At 44.1% G+C, this 22,417-nt stretch overlaps 1 protein-coding gene across 11 annotated transcripts in view; it reads left to right on the top strand.

Moving 5' to 3' along the window:
* Window positions 1-5,042: 5,042 nt before the first annotated feature.
* The window catches only part of NSD1 (nuclear receptor binding SET domain protein 1), a 144,154-nt gene continuing 126,779 nt past the window's right edge, over window positions 5,043-22,417 (top strand). The window contains exons 1-3 of one of the 11 annotated variants that reach the window (XM_081279337.1): window positions 5,046-6,112; window positions 8,063-8,176; window positions 8,911-9,000. In XM_081279337.1, the coding sequence (XP_081135463.1) occupies window positions 8,147-8,176; window positions 8,911-9,000 (120 nt within the window). In that variant the 5' untranslated portion in view covers window positions 5,046-6,112; window positions 8,063-8,146. The other 10 variants (XM_081279338.1, XM_081279329.1, XM_081279336.1 and 7 more) reach the window with 10 other exon arrangements.

Raw genomic sequence — 22,417 nt, forward strand, 5'->3', positions numbered from 1 at the left:
AACATATTAGTTAAGTGTTCTATCATTGAGCCCCACTCCCAGTCCTCTTTATTCTTCACCTTGTATTTTTTTTTACTTTCATCCACTACAGCCTAAAACAGCAATGTCTAGCAATCCACCAAACTCTACCCAGAGTCATATAGTATTTATTGAATAACTACTGAGTATAAACTACCATTCCACCATTTTCTAGAGCAGAACTTTCCACAAGCTGCTTCTCAGTCTGTTTTCATCTGTCAAACAGGATTGTATCCTTCCTTGTAAGGGAGACAATGGATGGGTGTGTTGTAAAATGGCAATCCTATGCAGATAGAAAGGACACTTTCTTGACTGCTGGCTGCAGACTCCTTTCTCTGACCTGGTCCTTTCCCCACTGCCAGAGCCCAGCATTTGCCCACTTTCCCCCTCCTCTCCTTGAAAACCTATGTCGGAAGATAGGACACTAGGGGTGCATCCAACAAAATCAGATGTCCAGAGAAGGAGCAGGTTGGGGGGAAAGGAGGGATAATAGATATGTTGGTTTGAACAGCCTGGTGACAATCCTGAAGGAGGTGTCCAGAGGGAAGCTGCTCTGTGCTGAACCCATAGCCAGCTGTGCCTACTTCATTTTCTTTTTTTGTACCAGTGATTGAACCAAGGAGTGCTTAATTCCTGAGCCACCATCCCCAGCCCCTTTTATTTTTTGAGACAGGGTCTTGCTAAATTGCTTAGGGCCTAAGTTGCTGAGGGTGGCTTTAAACTTGTGATCCTCCTGCCTCAAACTTCCAAGTGGATGATGGGATTACAGGCATGTGCCACCATGCCTTGCTTTCTCACACATTTAAAAAAAATTTTTTTTAGTTGTAGTTGGACACAATATCTTTATTTATTTTTATGTGGTGCTGAGGATCAAACCCAGTGCCTCTATAGGTGTGAGGTGGGCGCTCTACCACTGAGCTACAGCCCCAGCTCCTCTCACAGTTTTTGAAGCATTGTCTGGCACTGAAAATTCTCTGTTCATCCCAAATCCTTTTTAGAAGGGTTTACTTTTTTTTTTCCAATGTTTTGGTTATAGATGGACACAATACCTTTATTTATTTATCTTTATGTGGTGCTCAGGCTTTAACCAAGTGTCTCACCCATGCTAGGTGAGTGCTCTACCACTGAGCCACAATCCTAGCCCCTAGGAGGTTTTAAGTTTTGCACAACTCATTTGGCCCATAAATGGAACCACAATTCTTTTGATTTGTGGAGACACAGACTTGGAGAGGGCAGGAAGGGATAGATCCCATATTAGGAGCATTTCCTAGTTCTAGATCACTCACTTAATTTGTGAAGGTCAGATAAGTGAGTGTATGCCCTAGACCTTGCTATAAGGAGGCTATTCAATTGGCTGGGACCAATGGTTATTGCAGAGGTTGACTATGTGTGTGGGAGTGGGTTGGGATTAGATAAGACTTCCAAGAGGATGAAAAAGAGTCTGGCTGATAGAAAGGAAAAAGCACAGGGACTACTGCATACAGTTTGGACAGACTATGACCTGTCCTAGAACTGGACAACTGGGAGAAGTGATAAAGGAAGACAAGACAAAAATTAGTGGTCTTGACACAGGGGTTTTGGAAAGAGAGTGTTTGAGAAGAAAACATGAAGGTGGGGGCTTAAGTCCTTGAAGTTAGAAATGGGACTGAGACTCAGGTTAATAGACAGAAGCCTGGTAGTTGGGGACAGGAAGGAAGCTTTGCTGGAGGCCTGCCTGGCCTCAGATGTGGCCAGGTCTTCCTTGATCTTAAACTAAAGTCTGATTCAGTTCTGGGGGAATCCCTGGGTGGAGAGAGGAAGGAAGTAACTCCTAGGTTCATGAGAAGGGACTGTTATGGTGTTCACCAACTACATTTGGGATTAATTACCAAAGGCCTCAATGCCTTCTCCAAGCCTTGACTGTTGAGTCAGAAAGCAGATAAGCAGATGCTGTTCTGTCCAGAGGCAACAGGCAGCTTGGAAAGGGAGTTGGGGGTCAGACTTGGCTCTGGGCAAATCACGCTTCCTCTCTAGAACATGGGAATAACAATAGTACCCATCTCAGAGGGAGCATTCTGGAGAGTAGCTGGCACGGAGGAGGATAAGCCCCATCTATTATTGGAACAAAACTATGCTGGCACATTCCAGAAGCAGGGTGCTCAATAGGGTTGTGTTTCTAGGGGAGGAACTAGTTTCTTTTGGACACTACTGGCAGGGTGAATGTTCTACTGCACAGATGCGATCAAGTCTGTGCAATCAAGTTCTTATCCTATTCCTTGACCTTCTGTGGATCCCTACTACCTTCCAGTTAAAGCCTAAATTCTTTTTCTTTTTAAATATGTTTTAGTTGTAGATGGACACAATACCTTTATTTATTTATCTTTATGTGGTGCTGAGGATTGAACCCAGTGCCTCACCCATGCTAGGTGTGTGCTCTACCACTGAGCCACAACCCCAGCCCCAAAGCCTAAATTCTTTAACTTAATCAACAAGGCTCTACATAATTAGGCCTCTGTAGTCTTTCCTATCTTTTTTCGTTTCTTTTTGGTACCAGGGATTAAACCCAGGTGAGCTTTACTCCTGAGCCACATCCCCAGCCCTTTCTATTTTTTTTTTTTTTATTTTGAGACAAGATCTCACCAAGTTGCTTAGAGCCTAAGTTGCTGCGGCTGGCTTTGAACTTGCAATCCTCCTGCCTCAGCCTCCTGTATCACTGGGAGTACTGGTGTGAGCCACTGTGCCTAGCTTGAGTCTCTTATTGCACTTACCACCTCCTCTGGACCTACTTCCTCTGGACATAATTTTCTCAAGGACTCTCCTCTAAGCTGGCTGTAGGGGCCTTCCCAGTTCTTTCAGCACTTTCAGCTTCTCTCTTACCACTAGGTTCTGTATCTTGTTGACTTTCGCACAAGGCTCTGAAAGGGAGCTCAGTATTTATGGAATTAATGAATATAAGGGGAGCAGTTCTAATAAAAAAGGAGGTCATTGTACATTGGCTACATATCTCAAAAGGTATTTATTTTAGCAGAGTAGGAATGATCAGGGACCATGATTTTCACAGTTTTGGAGCAAAGGAATGGAGGTCAGTCACACCAGATGGGAACCTAGAGACTCAGACCTTGCATGAAAGGCTTAACTTTTGGACCTCAATTCTTCAGAGGGCTGGTGAAGGTTAAAGGAACAAATGTGTGTCAAGTGCCCAGCACAGTGTCCAGTACACAACATAGACTTAGCAAATATGTATTGATTCTTATCTCTGTCTTAAGATGGAGGCACATGCCCAGAAAAGTTCCCTGAGTTGAGACAACAGACCAGAGAAGAGCTGGGTCTACACTCCAGGGCCCCACCTTACAGAGACACAGCCCTATTCCTTCTTCTCCCACTTTAGGAGTCAGTGTCCTTGGGTGAATATATGGCCCTGTGGAAATCCTCACCTCTGCACACACAGAATGCTTGGCCTGGGTCTGGTGAATGGGAAGCTGTATGGGCTACATGCATGGCTGTTGTGGTTGAAAACTCTGTATCCAAGTTCCACTATAAGATGCAGTTAGGAAATTTAGATGACACTCATGCATCTGAGAATTTTTTCCTGGGATTCTAGTCTTCTCCCCCAAACCTGTCAGTAACCAGTTCGTCTTCAGCTGTCAATCCCTTTTAGCCTCTACTCTTTTTCCAGGGAGGCTAGGAAAGGGTTTTTGCAGGGGAATGATGTGCAAAGTTTAGCTAACCTCTCTTCACGCCTTAACACCTTTATTTAACTGCCTTTTCCTGAGGCCAGGGGTTTCCTGACACAAGCATCTCATCCTTTGCTTTCCTAGTGACCAGCATACTACCTAGAATGCAGAAAATGGTAGTTGAAGGAAGCAATGAATTAACATTTCTGCCTTTCTCAAGTGCTTAGTCTGTAACTAAGTGTAAGCATAGATGGCTAGCACTTACTTTACCTTATAGGATCACTGCTGCTCTGTGCTTTGGAAACCATAGATGAGGAAGCTGAAGCTTGGGGCAGTTAAGGGACCAGTTCAAAGCCATACGGTGGCCTTGTGTGGCTAAGCACTGGAAGGGACCCTGATGAATTGGGGTAATAGGCAGAGGAGGTAACTCTCAGTCAGAAATGATTGGTTTAAACAAATTATTAGGTGTGAAGTAATGTTAGAGCTTCCTTGCTCAATTGTCCAGATGGGGTTTCCCATCTGAACTAAAGGCTGGTGGTTGCTGTGGAGCAGAACCCTGAGGGTGCAGTCCCAACTCTTCACTGGCTGTTTCTAGTACACAGAAAACTGACTTAACTTTATACCTGGGAATCTTCAGATACTCCAGTCTCTTCAACAGGAGTCCCTCTTCTCCGGCACTCAGATCAGAGGGTGCTCAGTCACTGTGGTCCCAGGGATTGCTTTCCCTTGAACAAAGTTGGCTTGTTTTCTTGGCAGGGCTGGCATCCCAGCACTCGAGGAGTGCTAACGGACTGCTTATCTCTGAGCCTCCATTATTGGATTGTGGGTCTTGAACAGCAAAAGGTTGGGTGCCCCAGACTACTTGAGAGCTGTGGCTGGTCACTGGGTGAAGGCCAGGTAAGGATGGAATATAGCTAACCTAACACTAACACCACGCAGGGCAACCCCAAAAGTGGTTCTCCCTGGTGGGTTTTCATTCAGAGAGGGCCCAGGGTAACCACTCCACTGGGGCAATAACTATGCACATTTACTAAGCCCTAAGGAGGAATGGCAGTCACGTGGCCCTCGAGGGCGGTGCCTTCAGCTTTGAGATGGCATGAATTGTGAATCTAATCATAGAAGACTTTCTGGAGGAGGCGGAAAATTTGATGGCGGTCCATGTGACTTTCTCTGAAGAGCAAGGATGAACTTCATGCTCTAGAGACTCAAGTTGCTCTTGAGGTGAGCTTCTTGCTGGGCAAGGGGAGTCCAGGAGATGATGGGGTCCCGGGACCGGAAGAGCCTGTTTGGGTTGGAGTTGCGGGATCAGGCCTTGCTTGGGTTCCCCCAACCTGCCTTTGATCTGTCTTTAAAGAATGGGTGTGCAACGACTGTGCTAGGTCGGTGCTGCGGGGTCCCAGTGCTGGGTGCAGGCCTGGAGGGGGGGGTTGTCTCAGCGCGGGGGGCGGGGCAGAGTGTTGGTGGTCCGGGTTGCGGCTGAAGGCTTGGCGGGGCCAGTCAGCCTGTCTTCCCTCGCGGTGCAGTTCCGTTGGGGTCCTGATGCCTGGCCCGCAGGGGCGAGGCGCGCGCTCCTCGGGGAGCCCGGCTGCGGTGGCACGAGAGGGCCATCTGCCTGGGTGCAGAGAACTGCAGCGTCTGTGGTGCTAGGCGAGGCCCCTCCCGGCCCCCAGGCCCGCGCGCACGCACCTACTCACGCCCGCCAGCACCCGCGGCCCGAGCCCCTGTGCCAGGCCCAGACCCAGACAAGGCGCGGGAGGCGGTGCAGGGATTAGTGGACCCCTCCCCCAGCGCTCCCCTCGCCCCGCCCGAGGCAGTGAGGACCCCTGGGCCCGAGGGTGGCAAGGGAGCTTCGTCCTGGCGGTGCCCGGGCTGGGAACTCGGCCTCACTGGGCGGGGGCCGCACCGCTGCAGGCCGAGGTGCGGGCGTCCTGTCAGGCTGCAGCCCGGCTCTGGTGCTGGGGGTGGGCTTAGCTTTGGGGTCGCATGGCCTCATCTCTCCGCTGAGGCCACGGCCGAGCGGGCAGTGCCCGAGCGGGTAACCCGACCCGGCTCCCCGGAGCCGCTCACCCCGCACGGCCGGGCAGGGGGAGGGAGAGGCTAGGGGGGAGGGGAAAGGGAAAGGGTGGTGGGTGAGGGGCTGTGGAGACCGCAGGGCCGAGTTCCCGGGCCATCTGCACTGCTCTAGGGCGGATGTCCGCGGCGCCTCGGAAGACACAGCCCTCTGCCTCACGGGCGTCGAGCCTGCAGCAGGAGTGAGCCCTGGGGCTGCAAAGGCTTGGCTCAGGGAGGCAGACCCGAGCTGCTGCCTCCATTTTGTTTCCTGCTCAGCTTGGTCTGTGGTGGTGGTGGTGTGGGTTTGGGGTGCGGCCGAGCAGGGGGTTCACCTGCGGCCGCGCCTGCTCGGGGCCTGAGGCCTCGAAGACCCCAGCCCAAACCCCCAGGTGAGCCCTGCGTCAGGAGGGGGGTTTCCTTGGCCTTGGGCCGAAAGGAGGCGGCTGAGGGCAGGTGCCCAGTGGATGGGGAGCCCGGGCTGTAACCTAAGATGGAGGCCGGGACTAACGCGGGCCCGAGCCGGGCTGCCTGGGCTGTTGGGCAGGCCTCAGCCGGGCCAGGTGCCGCCGGGGTTGGGGTTCAAGACGGGTAGGTACTGTAGCCGTGTGCAGCCCTGTGCCGGCGCAGCGCCCTGAGGTAGGTGATGGGATCGGAATGCCACCCACGACGCCCGCAGGCCCCGACACTCCCGGGAGGCGCGCGAGGCCCCTAGAGAGCCTGCCTCAGGCCCCGCCCGGGCTGCGGGGCCGGCCCGTAGGCCCGGGCGGCGAGCGGGAGCGCAGGGGGAGGGGAGGGGGCGTCAGCGGCAGCTCTGCTGATTGGGCAGCGCACTCGCGAGCCCGACTTCACCCGCCCTGAACCCCGAAGAGTGAGGCGTGGGAGCGCGCGCGCGGTGGGGGAAGGGGTGCGCGCGCACCTGGGGCCTCAGTCGCACGCGGGCCGCGCGAGGCGCTCGGTGGCACGAGCCGCCGCGGGGGCGCGCGTGGTGGGGGTGTGAGGAGGAGGAGGAGGAGGAGGAGGCGGCGGCGGCGGAATAGGCCGGGGCAGGTCGCGCTCGCTGCCTTCCCTGAAGAGACGCGGGGGGAGGGGGGTGCGGCGAGCGGCTCCTCTCTCTCCCCACCGCTCCGCTCGCGCCCCAGTGTAATGAGGGTCACCCCCTCCCCCCAGCTGGCCCGGGAGGGGGCGCGGGGCACGGTAACTAGTGCGCTGGGGTGGGCGGCGGGCGGGCGGGCGCGAGGAGGGAGGAGACGACCGGGCGGGGAAGATGGTGGTGGCCGAGAGGTGAGGGGCTCTGGGGAGGGCCGGGTGCGGCGCGGGGTTGGTGGCCGACAGCGCTGCAGCTGCGGGCCCCCTCCCCCGCCTCCATCACTACCAGCCAGGCTCTGGCCTAGCTGGCCCGGCTGCCGCGAACTTCCTCCCCGTGCGGCCCGTGTCCCGCCGGCCGGCCGGCCGCCCGCCCGCCCGCGCGCACCTCGGCCTACGCCTCCCACAGGTAGCCGGCTGGGGGGCGCGGGGGCGGCTGCCCTCCGGCAGCAAACTTTGCTTGCTGCTGAATATTGATGAGTATGATCGGCGCTGTTGGGAGGTGCTGCCGCAGCTGCGGGAAGGAGCGCGGCCCGGGCAGGCGGTGTCGGCGTCGGCAGCAGCCATGTTTGTCAAGCTGTAGCAGCTGCTGCTACCCTGACTTGGTCACCGGCCGCCTCGGTTTCTCTTTTTGCGGCGTCCTGGCCTATGGGCCCTGCAGCTGTGGACAGGGCAGGCCTGCGGTCAGGAAGGCGAACTCCGGGGTGTACCCGCCTCGGCCGACTCGCCCGCGGCCTGTGCACTGCCGCTGCAAAGGCTCCGGCGCCGGCTAGGCGCAGGGTGCAGCGCTATTGTGACCGCTGCGCCCAAGCGAGCCAGGAAGGAGGAGGGGTACCTTTTTGTGCAGGGTCCTGAAGCCCCTCTGGAATCCCGTAGCCCCCTCCCTTCAAGAGATCCGGCGGCTGGACCCCGGGCGGGGGAGGACGAGGACAATTCCTGTTTTGAGATTTTTAGGAATTTTGATCGCCAACGGGATTTTAATTTTAGTTTAATCCAAGTGTCCACCAGTCTGCAGTGCAGGAAAAAGGGACGGGTTGTTTCCATGTGGCAGGAGTTGCCCAGCTTCTAAAAGATGTAGTTTGCTGAGGCTCACTGAGGCCATTTTTCCACCTTCAGCCAGGAGAACTTTTTACACCCTTGGAAGTACAGCAGAAAAGCATAGAGGCCACTAGGCCTTGAGAAATGGCTGCCATTTTGAAGAGAAGGGTCAGATGGCCTTATTAACTCAGATTAATTACTGTGTTTTTGGATTCCAGGTTGATGCTGGCCCAGGATGGATCAGACCTGTGAACTATCTAGAAGAAATTGTCTGCTGCCCTTTTCCAATCCAGTGAATTTAGATGCCCCTGCAGACAAGGACAGCCCTTTCGGTAATGGTCAATCCAATTTTTCTGAGCCACTTAATGGGTGTACTATGCAGTTATCGGCTGCCAGTGGAACATCCCAAAATGCTTATGGACAAGATTCTCCATCTTGTTACATTCCACTGCGGAGACTACAGGATTTGGCCTCCATGATCAATGTAGAATATTTAAATGGGTCTGCTGATGGATCAGAATCCTTTCAAGACCCTGAGAAAAGTGATTCAAGAGCTCAGTCGCCAATTGTTTGCACTTCCTTGAGTCCTGGTGGTCCAACAGCACTTGCTATGAAACAGGAACCCTCTTGTAATAACTCCCCTGAACTCCAGTTAAAAGTAACAAAGACGATCAAGAATGGCTTTCTGCACTTTGAGAATTTTACTTGTGTGGACGATGTAGATTCTGAAATGGACCCAGAACAGCCAGTCACAGAGGATGAGAGTATAGAGGAGATCTTTGAGGAAACTCAGACCAATGCCACCTGCAATTATGAGCCTAAATCAGAGAATGGTGTAGAAATGGCCATGGGAAGTGAACAAGACAGCACAACAGAGAGTAGACACGGTGCAGTCAAATCGCCATTCTTGCCATTAGCTCCTCAAACTGAAACGCAGAAAAATAAGCAAAGAAGTGAAGTGGACGGCAGCAATGAGAAAACAGCCCTTCTCCCAGCCCCCTTTTCACTAGGAGATACAAACGTTACCATAGAAGAGCAATTAAACTCAATAAATTTATCTTTTCAGGATGATCCAGACTCCAGCACCACTACATTAGGAAACATGCTAGAATTACCTGGAACTTCATCATCATCTACTTCACAGGAATTGCCATTTGTAAGCAGTTTTTGGTACAACTTAAATATATACATGAATGTATATACACAGGCCACTTAAAGGGAAGCTTAAAACTAATTTGTTTTTGGTTATCAGTTCACAGCTGAAAGCTAATGATAAGCTTTAATGGGGGAACTTTTACTTTGATTTTAAAATTTATCTGTCTTATGAGTGGTTCCTTTTAGCTTTTCCCAAAAATCTCCATTGAGGATTGGCTAAATGTTAAATTTATAAGGGCATTTGATTGAGTTCAAATTTAAGTTTTCAAGATGTAGGAATACTTTTTATTATCTCTTAGAAAAAACAAAAACTTGGTATTGCTAGTATCATGAATATAGGTGAACCAGTTCCTTACTTCAGAGTCCTGTTTCCACATAAGGCATGGCTTGTTTTTTTCAGTTACTGGGTGATTTGCTGTAGGTTGAAGTACATTTTGAGTACAGATTGAAAATGGCTAAGATGAAAAAGGTTTCCTGGATATCAGTCAATTTAAATGAGGTTAATTTTTCTGAACTATGTGAAGGTCTAGAACATCTTAGGCTTTTGATGGTTGCCACCATTAGGGTAGACTCTTTAATCTTTCCTAATTTTAAAATTTGAAGCATATTTATATGTGTGTGTATGTGTATGGAAATGGAGAAGAACTCACTTGAGGTTTTTTCAGTATTGTAATACTGTTAAAGGGTGGTAAATGATAAGGTTATTATTTATTAGAACTTAATGTAAAATTTTTTGACCTCTTTATTTAACTAAATGATCAGTTGACTTCTCTTAGCCTTGGTTTCATCACTTCTAATATCCAAAAGTACTTTGATTTCTAAGATTCCTGCTTCTTTCAGCTTTAAATATGATTTTGTTTCTCTCTAAATATCACATTGTCGTGGTCAGAGGTAGTGTCACCAAGAAGATATTTTTTCTTAATGTTTTTTTTTTTTTTTTTTGGCTAACAAATCCCTCATACTATGAAGATTTTATAAGAAGGATTTTAATAATATGTAATGATTGTTTTGAGTGCCTTAAACATTCACTGTAGCACACATCTCTGCTGTTCTTCATAGTTTCAGAGGGAGAATGTGGGTATGTTGAGTTTGTTTCTATTGATTCATATCTTAAACTTATTTAAATATACTTTAATAATCTGGTTTTTTAAGTTTGGCAGTTGCAGATTTAAAAAATATTGCTGTGGTGGTTATCATGAGTTTGTATTGTTCCAGACACATTGAGGTGGATAGGCTGTTTTGAAAACCTTCCAGTGGGGGTTGATGGTGATGGCAGCACCGGCCTGTAATCCCAGCAGCCCAGGAGGCTGAGGCAGGAGGATCTCAAGTTTGAAAACAGTCTCAGCAACTCAGCAAGGCCCTGTCTCAACAATAGAAAAAGTTGGGGAAAAAAGCTCAGTGGAAAAATAGTCCTGGGTTCAATCCCCGGTATAAACAAACAAAACAAAACAAAACTCTGAACTCTGACAGCTGATGAGACAGATTTTTTTTTTTTTTTGTACCAAGGGTTGAACCCAGGGATGCTTAACCACTGAGCCACATCCCCAGCTTATTTTATTTTTTATTTTTATTTTAAATTTTATTTGAACTTGTGATCCTCCTGCCTCAGCCTCTAGAGTGGCTGGGATTACAGGCCTGTACCACCATTCCTGGAGAGACAAATCTTTTTCTTGGGTTCATGTTGAAATTTATTGTAGGCTGGGCATAGTGGCACATGCCTGTAATCCCAGTTATTTGGTAGGCTGAGGCAAGAGGATTGAAAGCTGAGCCACAACCCCAGCCCTTTATTTTTCTTTTGAGACAGAGTCTCACTAAGTTTCTTAGATCCTCGCTAAGTTACTGAAGCTGGCTTTGTTGTGATCCTCCTGCCTCAGCCTCCAAGTTACTGGGATTATGCCCAGCTGTCACCATATGCTACTGACATTTTGTATTCACATTTTTTTTTTTTTTTTTTTTTTTTTTTTTTTTGTGGTGCTGGGGATTTAACCCATGGCTTTGTGCATTCAAGTTAAGTACTCTACCAACTCAGCTATATTCCCAGCCCCCTGTACTGTTCACATTTGAAGTTCATTCAGGTATGGAGCCTATGCTCAGGGATAGGAATTTTGAAAATCCTTAGCAATATTGTCTTTTATTCTGTTTGTAATATTATAAGATTCTTTCTCTAGACAGTGGGAAGGAGTAGTTATTATGGTTGTAAACCCAGTCTAGAATTAGAAAAAGATACATAAATCAAGAAAATCTGTAAGCATACCATTTGCATCCTGTCACAAAGGAGCAGCCTCTTCACTTTACTCTCTGGTGTTGTTCAAGTTTTGTTTGGTGGTGCTAGGGATTAGACCCAAGGTCTTGTGCGTGCCAGGCAGACTCTCTACCACTGCATTATATGCCTCCTGATCCTCTTCATTTATTTTCTGTGTACAGTGATATAAAATGATTATCATTATGATTTATTTTATTCTTTGGGTACCAGGGATTGAACTCGGGGGTACTCGACCACTGAGCCACATCCTCAGCCTCATTTTGTACTTTATTTAGAGACAGGTTCTCATTGAGTTGCTTAGTGCCTCACTTTTGCTGAGGCTGGCTTTGAATTTGTGTTTCTCCTGTCTTAGCCTCCTGAGCTGCTTGGATTATAGGCGCATGCCACTGTATCTGGCTGTCATTACAGTTTATAATCCTGACCTTGTTCTTATATTTAATCTTCTAATTCCCCCCAGTGTACAAAGGCTTTGTGCATAGTATGTGTAGATAATATCTTGAAGAAGAATTGACCCCAGAGCTACAGCTTCTTGTTTATTAACTACTTTGGTCTATATTGTTTCATTGGGTCTTTATAATCTTATGTGTCATAAGGTAGGCAGAATGGTACACACCTGCAATCCCAGCAGTGCAGGAGGCTGAGGTAGGAGGATGGCAAGATTTTATTTTTATTTTTGGTACCTATGATTGAACTCAGGGGTACTTAACCACTGAGCCACATCCCCAGCCCTTTTTTTTTTTTTTTTTTTTTTGGTATTTTATTTAGAGATAGGGTCTTGCTGAGTTATTTGGGGACAGCTTGGAAGACCTTGCTAAATTGATGAGGCTGGCTTTGAACTTTCAGTCCTCCTGCCTGAGCCTCTCAAGCTCTGGGATTACAGGTGTGTGCCATGCCAACCCCATCTTTCTTTTCTGAGAAGAAAATTGATCTCTCCATTACCTCTGTTGATCTGCTTTCTGACACTTTTTAGTTCTCGGCGGACATAACATCTTTGTTGGTATGTGGTGCTGAGGATCGAACCCGGGCCGCACGCTACCGCTTGAGCCACATCCCCAGCCCTGTCCCCAACCCTTTTTTATATTTTATTTAGAGACAAGGTCTTGCTAAGTTTCTGAGGCTGGCTTTGAACTTGTGATCCTCTTGCCTCCAGCCTCTTGAGTCACTGGGATTACAGGCGTGAGCCACCACACCCAGCTGTGAAATTTTTTCCTGTCTTTGAAGCTTCAGATCAAGAAATTCTAACCCTTCTCTTCAATCTTAAGTCATATTCACTTAAAATGTAATATTAACAATTTGAACCCATCTGTTATTGCCAAACCTGTGTTTCCTTTGTGTTAATAATTATATAATTTCCTGTTCATCTTCGGACTGGAAACCTTAGAGTCATTTATTCACATATGATTAAAACATATTTGAGGGCTGGTGTTGTAGCTCAGTGGTAGAGCACTTGCCTAGCATGTGTGTGAAGCACAGGCTTCAATTCTCAGAACTGTACATAAATAAATATTCATTGACAACTTAAACACATTTGAGCTAGGTGTGGCATGATGGTATATGCCTGTAATTCCAGTGACTTAGAAGGCTGAGGCAGGAGGTTTGCAAGTTCAAGGCCAGCCTCAGGAACTATTGAGACCATGTCTTGAAATTAAAAATGGTCTGGGGATATAACTCAGTGGTAAAGTGCCTCTGAATTTGATCCCTAGTAACAAATAAATAAATAAATAAATGAACACAAACAAATAAAACATTTGAGTGCCTCCTTTTTGCCAGAAACTGCCGGCATCACAAAACAAAACAAAAACAAAAACAAACAAACAAAAAACACCAAAAGAGTGTGTTTTTAAGTAATTTCTCTGTGGTGAAGATAAATATAAAAAATGTTACTGAACATTGCTAAATGATCTGGTAGGTATTATATAGATAGTACTTTGCAAGTATGGAGGAAGGCATGCCTGGAGTAATCAGTGAGCACTCCATAGAGTAGTTATTTATCATTTGAGCAGATCCATGCCAGTAAGAGAGTAGACTATGGATATTGAACATTCTTTGATAGGCTTCTGGTAGGAATTGGGTTGTCAGGAGATAAAGGTATAAAAATAAACCTCATGGCATACTACAAAATTGAATTCTTATGCTTTTTTGCTAAATATAATAAATCCCCTTAATCTTTCTTTATTCCCATTGTAGTGTCAGGTCTTTATTGCTGATCATCATTTAGTCATTCATCAGTCTATATTATATAAAATTATTTCCTGTCTCAAATAAAAGAAAGACTATCTTTAGACTCTTCATGTTTACAGCTGTGCCTTTGCCTTCAGCACTGGTGGTGTACCACCACTGGTAGGGTAGAGTGCTTCTCTTCCATGTGGGAGGGCCTTGGTTCTCTCCCTAGCACTGAGGGAGGGGGGGAAAAGAGAGCTGTATCTTCAAATGTTTTACTCCTTTATCCTTTTTCCTAACAAAGCCAAAATTCAGTGCCCCACTTTTCTTTTTTGGTACTGGGAAATGAATCCAGAATGCATTACTACAAAATACATTCCCAATCCTTTTTATTTTGAGACAGAGTCTCTTTAAGTTGCTCATGGCCTGACTGAGTTGTTGAGGCTGGCCTTGAACTTGCTATCCTGCAACCTCAGCCTCCCAAGTTTCTGGGATTATAGGCATGAGGCACTGCACCTGGTCCATTTTTTACTCTGTCCTCCACCCTCCCCCTTTTTTTTTTTGATACTGGCGATTGAATCCAGGGGTTTTTAAGCACTGAGCCTCATCCCCAGCACTTTTTGTATTTTATTTAGCAACAGGGCCTTGCTAAGTTGCTTAGGGCTTCAATAAATTGCTGAGGCAGGCTCTGAATTCAAAATTCTGCCTCAGCTTCCTGAGCTGCTGGCATTACAGGCATGAGCCACCACACCCAGCACATTTTTTACTCTTGATATTCTATTAGAAATGTTCTGGACTGGAGGTGAACCTTAGGGTAGACTACTTGCTTAACATGCAGGAGGTCCTGGATTCAGTTTCCAGTGCTCCACATGCACAAAAGTTATGTAAGTGGAATTTAAAAAAAGTTATATAAACCGGACACAGTGGTTCATTCTTGAAATCTCAGTGACTCAGGAGGATGAGGCAGGAGGATCACAAGTTGGAGGTGAACCTCAGTGGTTTGGTGAGACTTGTCTGAAAAAAAAAATGCTGGGACGGGGCTGGGGATGTGGCTCAAGCGGTAGCGCGCTCGCCTGGCATGCGTGCGGCCCGGGTTCGATCCTCAGCACCACATACCAACAAAGATGTTGTGTCCGCCGAGAACTAAAAAATAAATATTAAAAATTCTCTCTCTCTCTCTCTCTCTCTCTCTCTCTCTCCTCTCTCACTCTCTCTTTAAAAAAAAAAAAAAATGCTGGGAAAGTAGTTCAGTGATAGAGTGGTGTGTGTGATCCTCAGTACCAGAAAAAAAAAAATGCTGGGGCTGGGGATGTGGCTCAAGCGGTAGCACGCTTGCTTGGCATGCTTGCGGCCTGGGTTCGATCCTCAGCACCACATACAAACAAAGATGTGTCTTCTGAGAACTAAAAATAAATAAATAAATAAATATTTAAAAATTCTCTCTCTTTCTCTCTCTCTCTCTCTCTTTAAAAAAAATGCTATGAATATTAGTGTACAAGTTTTTGGGTGAACATAAGATTTTTTTTAAATACTGAGTATCCCCCACCCATATTACTGATTTATTTAGGTGCTGGGAATTGAGCCCAGGGATGTGCTGTACCATGGAATCGCATCCTCATCCTTTTTTATTTGGAAACAGGGTCTTGATAAATTTCTTAGGGCCTTGGTAAGTTGCTCAGACTGGCTTTGACCTTGTGATCCTCCTGCCTTAGCCTCCCAAGCCACTGGGATTATAGGCATGTGTTGCTATAGCTAGCTGTACATTCTTTTTCTTTTTTTTTAAATAGTTTTATTAGTTGTTGATGGACCTTTATCTTATTTATACGTGGTGCTGAGATTCGAACCCAGTGCCTTACATGTCCTAGGCAAGTGCTCTACCACTGAGCCACAACCCCAGCCCCTCTACATTCTTTTTTTTTTTTAATTTTTATTTTTTGGTTGTAGTTGGACATAATATCTTTAATTAATTTATTTTTATGTGGTACTGAGGATCCAACCTAGGGCCTTGGCCATGTTAGGCAACCGCTCTACCACTGAGTCACAACCCCAGCCCCCTCTACATTCTTTTTCATGGCTATATGTAAACTGTATATTCAAATAATATTTTCATTTTTAGAAAATTTGTTAGAGGGGCTGGGGATGTGGCTCAAGTGGTAGTGTGCTCGCCTGGCATGCGTGCGGCCTGGGTTCGATCCTCAGCACCACAAACAAAGATGTTGTGTCCGCCGAAAACTAAAAAATAAATATTAAAAAATTCTCGGGGCTGGGGATGTGGCTCAAGAGGTAGCGCGCTCGCCTGGCATGCGTGCAGCCCGGGTTCGACCCTCAGCACCACATACCAACAAAGATGTTGTGTCCGCCGAGAACTAAAAAAATAATAAATATTAAAAAAAATTCTCTCTCTCTCTCTCTTTTTAAAAAAAAATTCTCTCTCTCTTAAAAAAAAATTTGTTAGAGCACTAGTAAAATAATACATATTGACACCCTCAAAAAATTGGAACAGATTTTAGTGTTTGTTGCTGTTATTAGGTGAAATTATTTTATTAAGGCCTCTAAAGTTCTTTTTATATCTCCAGTGACATTATATAAGATATTATAATACTCTTAAAGATGGCTAGAAGGATAAAATCTAATTTGGAGGGTGAACAATTATACTAACACATTAGATTAAATTAAAAATAATTACTGGTTATGTGATATCCCCTCATATACCATGAAGAGTCTAACAGTAGTCTTTCTTTATAAATTATGAGGATGTATTCCCCTTGTCATCTATAATTTCTCTTGATGCTGTAATTGGAGCTGTTAGGGCTCCCTGGTGAAAGTAGGTGGTGTGAATGTTATGTCTGTACCCAGTGAAATTAACAGATATTAATACCACACTAATTGTCATTGGAATTTTATATCCAAAAGCATTTTTTTTTTTCTTGCTGTATTGAGGTTTGAACCCAGGGCCTGGCACATAACTTGGCCAGCCCACTCCTGAACTCCATCCCTGGACATCTTTAAAAAAAAAAAAAGAAAATTATTGTAAATTGACAACATATAGTTTTATATACTGAAGGCCTGCCTGCCTTTCATACATTCATTCTTTCTGTTTTTTTTTTTTTTTTTTTTTTTTTTGTTATTGGGGTTAGAACCCAGGGGAGCTTTATCACTGTGCCAAATCCTTAGCTTTTATTTTTTATTTTGTACAGTGAGTGTCTCACAAATCACTGAGGCTGGCCTTGAACTTTATATCCTCTGCCTCAGCTTCCTGATTACAGTTGTGTGCTATCATGCCTGGCAAGACCCAGTATCTTTTTTTTTTGGTGATGGGGTTGGAACCCAGGACCTTGTGCATGCCATGCAGACACTCTAACACAGAGCCACATCTCCTGCCTCAGTATTTTTTTTTTTTTTATGACACTTTCTCTTTGTAAAGCAGATGAAGGAGAATGCATAGTGCATATATACCTGATGCCTGTATCATTTGGGGCAATCTAGGATGCTGGTTACCACCTCCATTTCTAAGCTTTTTTATTTATTTTTTTGGTACCGGTGATTGAACCCAGGCACGCTTAACCACTGAGCCACATCCACAGTCATACTAACTTATTTTTAATTAAATGAGAAAGATTGATCAAAAGGTATTAAGTTGCAGTTAGGAATGTGAAGTTCTGATGTGCTATTGTACAGCAGGGTAACTATAGTTTACCAATAAAATGACCTTTGTACCGTGCCTGTTCAGAAAACACCTCCATTCTTTTTTTGTTATTTGGGATTGAAGCCAGGGGTTCTTAACCCTTATATTTTTTGAGACAGGGTCTAACCCTAACCCTAACCCTAACCCTAACCCTGGGATCAGAAGCATATGCCACTTCACATGGCAACACTTTACCTTAATTTTTTTGTGTGCATGCTTGTGTTGGATTTTTTTTTTTTGTACCAGGAATTTTTAAACCCAGGGACACTTTACCACTGAGTCACATCCCAGCCCTTTTTATTTTTTTTTTTAATTTTTGAGGTAAGGTTTCACTAAATTGCCCTGGGCCTTGCTAAATTGCTGAGGTTTGCCTCAAACTTGTGATCCTCCTCCCTCAGCCTCCTGAGTCACTGGGATTACAGGTGTACACCAGCACACCTGGCTTGTTTTTTTTTTTTTAAATGTACAAGATAGATCATCTATGAATTAATCTTTGAACTGGTTTTACTTTTTCCTTTCTAATTCTCATGCTTTCAGATTTTTATGCTGGAGATTGAACCCCTTTTATGGGTTTTATTTTGTCTTATCTAATTGACCTATTCAAAACTTTCAGGGTGATGTTGAATAGACCTAATGAGAATGGATATGCTTGTATTGTTTTGGGGAAAAGCACTGTTTTTCATCATTAAATATGAATTTATATGTGTTATGACTTTTATCAGGTTGAGAGAGTGTCTTTCTCAACTAAAATGTTGAGTATTTGAATATGAAGGAATGTTAAATTTTGTCACTTTTTTTTTTTTAACCACAGAGATGAGCTTAGGGTTTGTAATTCTTTTGTAGTTTTGAGGATTGATCCCATGGCCTTGCCCATGCTAGTCAATCGCCCTATCACTGGGCTGTGATTGTAGCTCATTGGTAGAGTGCTTGCCTAGTATGTATGAGGCATTGGGTTTGATCCTCAATTTCACATTAAAAAAATTAAAATAAATATAAAAAAAACCAAGGATAAATAAAATTAAATCTTTCTTTAAAAAAAGGCTCTACCGATGAGCTACATTCCACACTTAAACCTCAGTTTGTTTCTTTAGTCTTTTCTTACTTTCATTCTGGGGATTGAACTCAGGGCTTTCTACAGTCTAACAACTATCTACTACTACTACAATTGAGGTATATCCCCAGCACTTTTCCTTTGAGATCTGATGTCCTTATGTTGGCCAGGCTGTCCTTGAACTTTCATTTGTCTTCCATCAGACTCCTCCATAGGTGGGATTAAAGACCTGTGCTATTACACTTAGCTCTCAGTACCCCTCTATCCCAGAGATGTGTATTGAGCTAAGTGTCTCCTGCATGCTAGGTAAATGCTCTGATGTACATCTCTAATCCAACTTCAGTTTTTGTTTTTTTTTTTTTTTTTTTGGTATCAGGGATTGAACTCGGGGACACTCTACCATTGAGCCACATCTCCAGCCCTATTTTGTATTTTACTTAGAGACCACTGAGTTGCTAAGCACTTCGCCATTGCTGAGTCTAGCTTTGAAATGCTATCTTCTTGCCTCAGTCTCCCAAGCTTCTGGGATTACAGGCACAGGCCACTGTGCCTGGAAGTTTCTTAAGAATACTCTACCACTGAGTTATAACCCCAGCTCTTTTCTATTTTAATTTTAATTTTGAGACAGGGCCTAAATTGCACAAGCTAGACTCAAACTGCTACTGCCTCAGTCTCTTGAGTAGTTGGGATTACAGGTGTATGCCATTGCATCTGGACAAAGCCTGCTATTATGAGGATTTATTTGTGTGACCTCTAGCTGAGTTATTTCTTTTTTATTAAAAAAAAATTTTTTTAGTTGTCAATAAACCTTTATTTTATTTATTGATACATGGTGCTGAGAATTGAACCCGGTGCCCCATACATGCTAGGCAAGCACTTTGCCACTGAGCCACAGCCCCACCCCTAGCCCTCTAGCTGAGTAATTAACAATCACAGCATAAGTATATCACAGCATTAAGTATATCTATGAAATAATGAAATATTCTTTCATTTGCTTATGCAAATGAAAAGTAATTAAAAAGTAATTATTTTGGGGATTAGACATTGTTTTAGAAATTGACAATTCTAGGGCTGGGGATGTGGCTCAAGCGGTAGCGCGCTCGCCTGGCGTGCGTGCAGCCCGGGTTCGATCCTCAGCACCACATACAAAGATGTAGTGTCCGCCGAGAACTAAGAAAAAATAAATAAATATTAAAAAAAAAATTGACAATTCTAGACTTAAAATTTTTTTTTTTGAATTGCTTTAGTACCAGGGGTTAATCCCTGGGGCACTTAACCACTGAGTCACATATCCCAGTTTTTTTTTTTTTTTTTTTTTTTTTTTTTAGTTATAGATGGACACAATACCTTTATTTTTATTTTAAATATTTATTTTTATGAGGTGCTGAGGATTGAACCTAGTGTCTCACACGTGCTAGGCAAGCACTCTATCACTGAGCTACAATCCCAGCCCTCCCCAGCCTTTTAAAATATTTTATTTAGAACAACTTGCTAATATGAAAACTTTTGTTTTCATATTAATATGATCAGGAAGATTCAGGGCCTACAGGGCCTAGCTAAGTTGCTGAGGCTGGCTTTGAATTTGTGATCCTCCTGCCTCAGCCTCCTAAATGATGGGAATTCTAGCTTTTAAATTCTACGATTTGGTGGCATTTCTTATGTATACAGTGTTGTCACCATTAACACTAATTTCAGAAATTTTCATTATTGGAGGAAAGAAGCTGGTATACATTAAGTCATTTCCTAATTTTTTTTTTTTTTTTTGGTACTGGGTGTTGAACCCAGAGGCATATTGTCCTAAGCTACATCCCAGCTCTTTTTATTATTCATTTTGAATCAGGTTCTTTTTTTTTTTTTTTTTAAAGAGAGAGTGGGGGGGGGAGAGAGAGAGAGAGGGAGGGAGAGAGAGAATTTTTTTAATATTTATTATTTTTTAGTTCTCGGCGGATACAACATCTTTGTTGGTATGTGGTGCTGAGGATCGAACCCGGGCCGCACGCATGCCAGGCAAGCGCGCTACTGCTTGAGCCACATCCCCAGCCCTTGAATCAGGTTCTCAGTATGGTGCTGAGGCTGGCCTCAAATTTGAAATCCTCCCGTCCTGCCTCTCAAGTTGTTGGGGTTACAGGTATTTGACACTATGCCTGGTTCCCTAACCTATAAGACCTCTTTGTGAATAATCCTATTGTAGCTATTTCATACAGATGGAATCACCTACCACATTTTTATCTTCATCCATGTTGGAGACCATAATTGTTTCATTATTATTAATTTTTTTTTTGGTATTAGGGATTGAACCCAGGGATGCTTAACACTGAGCCACATCCCCAGCCCTCTTTTATATTTTATTTTGAGATAGGGTCTCATTAAGATGCTTAGGGCTTCTTTGATAAGTAAGTTGCTGAGATTGGCTTTGAAGTCATGGTATTTCTGCCTCAGCCTCTGGAGGAGCTGGCATCCAGTTGTAGGTTTCATTACATTTTATGACTGAGTAATATACTTAATGATGAGATATACCATATTTTGTTTGTCCATTCATTAGTTGGTGGACTTTATGTTTTCATATTAATATGATCAGGAAGATTATGTCCAAGATTTTTTGTGGATGCATGTTTCTACTGTTGAGTATATACCTACTTTTAATCTACATTTAGTGTTAGTTTTTAAAATAATTAGATAGGGCTGGGATTGTGGCTCAGCGGTAGAGCACTCACCTAGCATGTGTGAGGCCCCTGGTTGGATCCTCAGCACCACATATCAATAAGTAAAAAATAAAGGTACATCAATAACTAAAAATATAAGGTATTGATAACTACAACTAAAAAGTAAATATTAAAAAAATAATTAGATAATCACAACTAAAAGTTATTTTTTGTAATATTTAATCAGTTCTATTGTATTATCCTCATAGTCTCTCTCAATAAAAAATGAGCTAAGCCAGGTATGCTGGCACATATCTCAAATCCCAGTGACTTGAGAGGCTGAGGTAAGAGGATGGGAAGTCTGGAGCCAACCTCAGCAATTTAGCAGGATCTTGTCTCAAAATAAAAAAATAAAAAGGGCTAGGGATGTAGCACAGTGGTAGAATGCCATTGGGTTCAATCCCTAGTACCCCCCAAAAAGGAAAAAAAAATCAAGATGAAATTCATGTAATAATAAATTAACCATTTTAAAGTATTGTTAATTGCATTTATATAGCCTATAACTAGTTCCAAAGCATTTTATTACCTTAGATGAAAACTCTATACTCATAACAGTTGTTTCCTATACCTTCCTCTCTAGCTCCTGGTGGTGGTCATTCAACACTATGTGTATTTTTCTATTGGATTTTTATAGAATGAAAGATAAAATGTGGTTTTTTGTGTCTGACTTCTTTTAATTAGCATGATGTTTTTAAGGTTCATCCAAATATCCTATATATTAGAGATTCTTTCCTCTTTATGATAATTAAATATATATACAAATATAAAAAAATTTTTTTTGGATACTGGGGATTGAACTTGGGGACACTTGATCTCTGAGCCACATCCTGTCTCAAAATAAAAAGAACTAGGATGTAGCTCAGAGTACCAGTACTACCCACCCCCTGCCCAGAAAAAAAAGGAAAAGAAAAAGAAGAGTGGGGATTGGTAGTTCAGTCGTGTCGTGGTGTCCTTGCCTAGCATGTACAAAACCCTGGGTTCAACCCCAGGACCGCAAAAACAACAACAACAACAACAACAAAAAACCAAAAACCAAGAAACAAAACCAAAAATGAGTTTGAGGCCAGCTTGGACAATTTCGTGAGATCATATCTCAAAATTAAAAATAATGGGGTTGATATAATTCAATGGTGGAATGCCCTTAAGTTCAGGCCCTGTTACTCTTTTTTTTTTTTTTTTTTTTTTGCAGGGGGCAGTGTTGGGGATTGAACCCAGGGCTTTGTGCATATGAGGCAAAAAAAAAAAAAAAAAAAAAAAAAACCTGAAGAAATAAATGCAAGTAGATAACAAAAAACTTATTTTTGTGGTACTAGGAATTCAACCCAGAGGCACTTGACCCCTGAACTACATTCCCAGCCTTTTTTTAATTTGAGACAGGGTTTTGCTAACTTGCTTAGGACTTAAATTACTGAAGCTGGCTTTGAACTTGCAATTCTCCTGAGCTGCTGAGATTATAGGTATTTGCTACCCTGCCCAGGTACTTGAATGGTTTCTTAAGGATGATAATGATCCATAGAAATTATGTGGTTGTCAATACATTTCATAAGGACATCTAAT

Source organism: Spermophilus citellus (genome assembly GCF_964194105.1).
Source record: "Spermophilus citellus genome assembly, chromosome: 1".
NCBI lineage: Eukaryota > Metazoa > Chordata > Mammalia > Rodentia > Sciuridae > Spermophilus > Spermophilus citellus.